The 490-nt window shown below is 39.0% G+C and overlaps 1 protein-coding gene across 1 annotated transcript in view; it reads left to right on the top strand.

Moving 5' to 3' along the window:
* The first annotated feature begins 75 nt into the window (after window positions 1-75).
* LOC119591160 (glycine-rich protein 5-like) overlaps window positions 76-490 on the top strand; it is a 9,495-nt gene continuing 9,080 nt past the window's right edge. The window contains exons 1-2 of the mRNA XM_037939870.1: window positions 76-120; window positions 225-269. Coding sequence (XP_037795798.1) covers window positions 76-120; window positions 225-269 — 90 coding nt within the window. The remainder of the gene's footprint in view (window positions 121-224; window positions 270-490) is intronic.

Raw genomic sequence — 490 nt, 5'->3', positions numbered from 1 at the left:
CCCTCCAGGGTACAACGATAATTACCATCTCTCTTGAGTGAAAAGCATCTTCTTCCCAGTTGTGAACTAGCGATCATGCCCGCCTCAGAACTCCCACTTTTATTTCTCCAGATAGTGTTGGTTGGTCCTTTTACCTCACTCCCTACGGGTTTCATCAAGAGAATTCCAGATATTAGACATAATGTTATCAGACACAGGTTATCTTGTTCTCATTTCCTCCACAGGATGGACGAACATCGGGATGCTTGTCTGAAAGTCCTATATATCAGGTATTTCAAATGTCAGTAACATCGAATATATCTTGCTCTGATCCATGAGGAAAATCCCGGAAATGTTAATAATATCTAGGGGTAATGATGAGTCCATGAGACTTTAGTTTATTGGCGTTTTTTTTTACATACAACTCTATACGGAAACCTATTTCGTTATACTTCTATATCAGTAGTGCTTTTTCAAATTCACTACTGAGCCAATAATATGGAGAGGTGAA

Source organism: Penaeus monodon, chromosome 28 (assembly GCF_015228065.2).
Source record: "Penaeus monodon isolate SGIC_2016 chromosome 28, NSTDA_Pmon_1, whole genome shotgun sequence".
Taxonomy (NCBI): domain Eukaryota; kingdom Metazoa; phylum Arthropoda; class Malacostraca; order Decapoda; family Penaeidae; genus Penaeus; species Penaeus monodon.
This window is presented reverse-complemented; position numbering and strand designations above follow the sequence as displayed.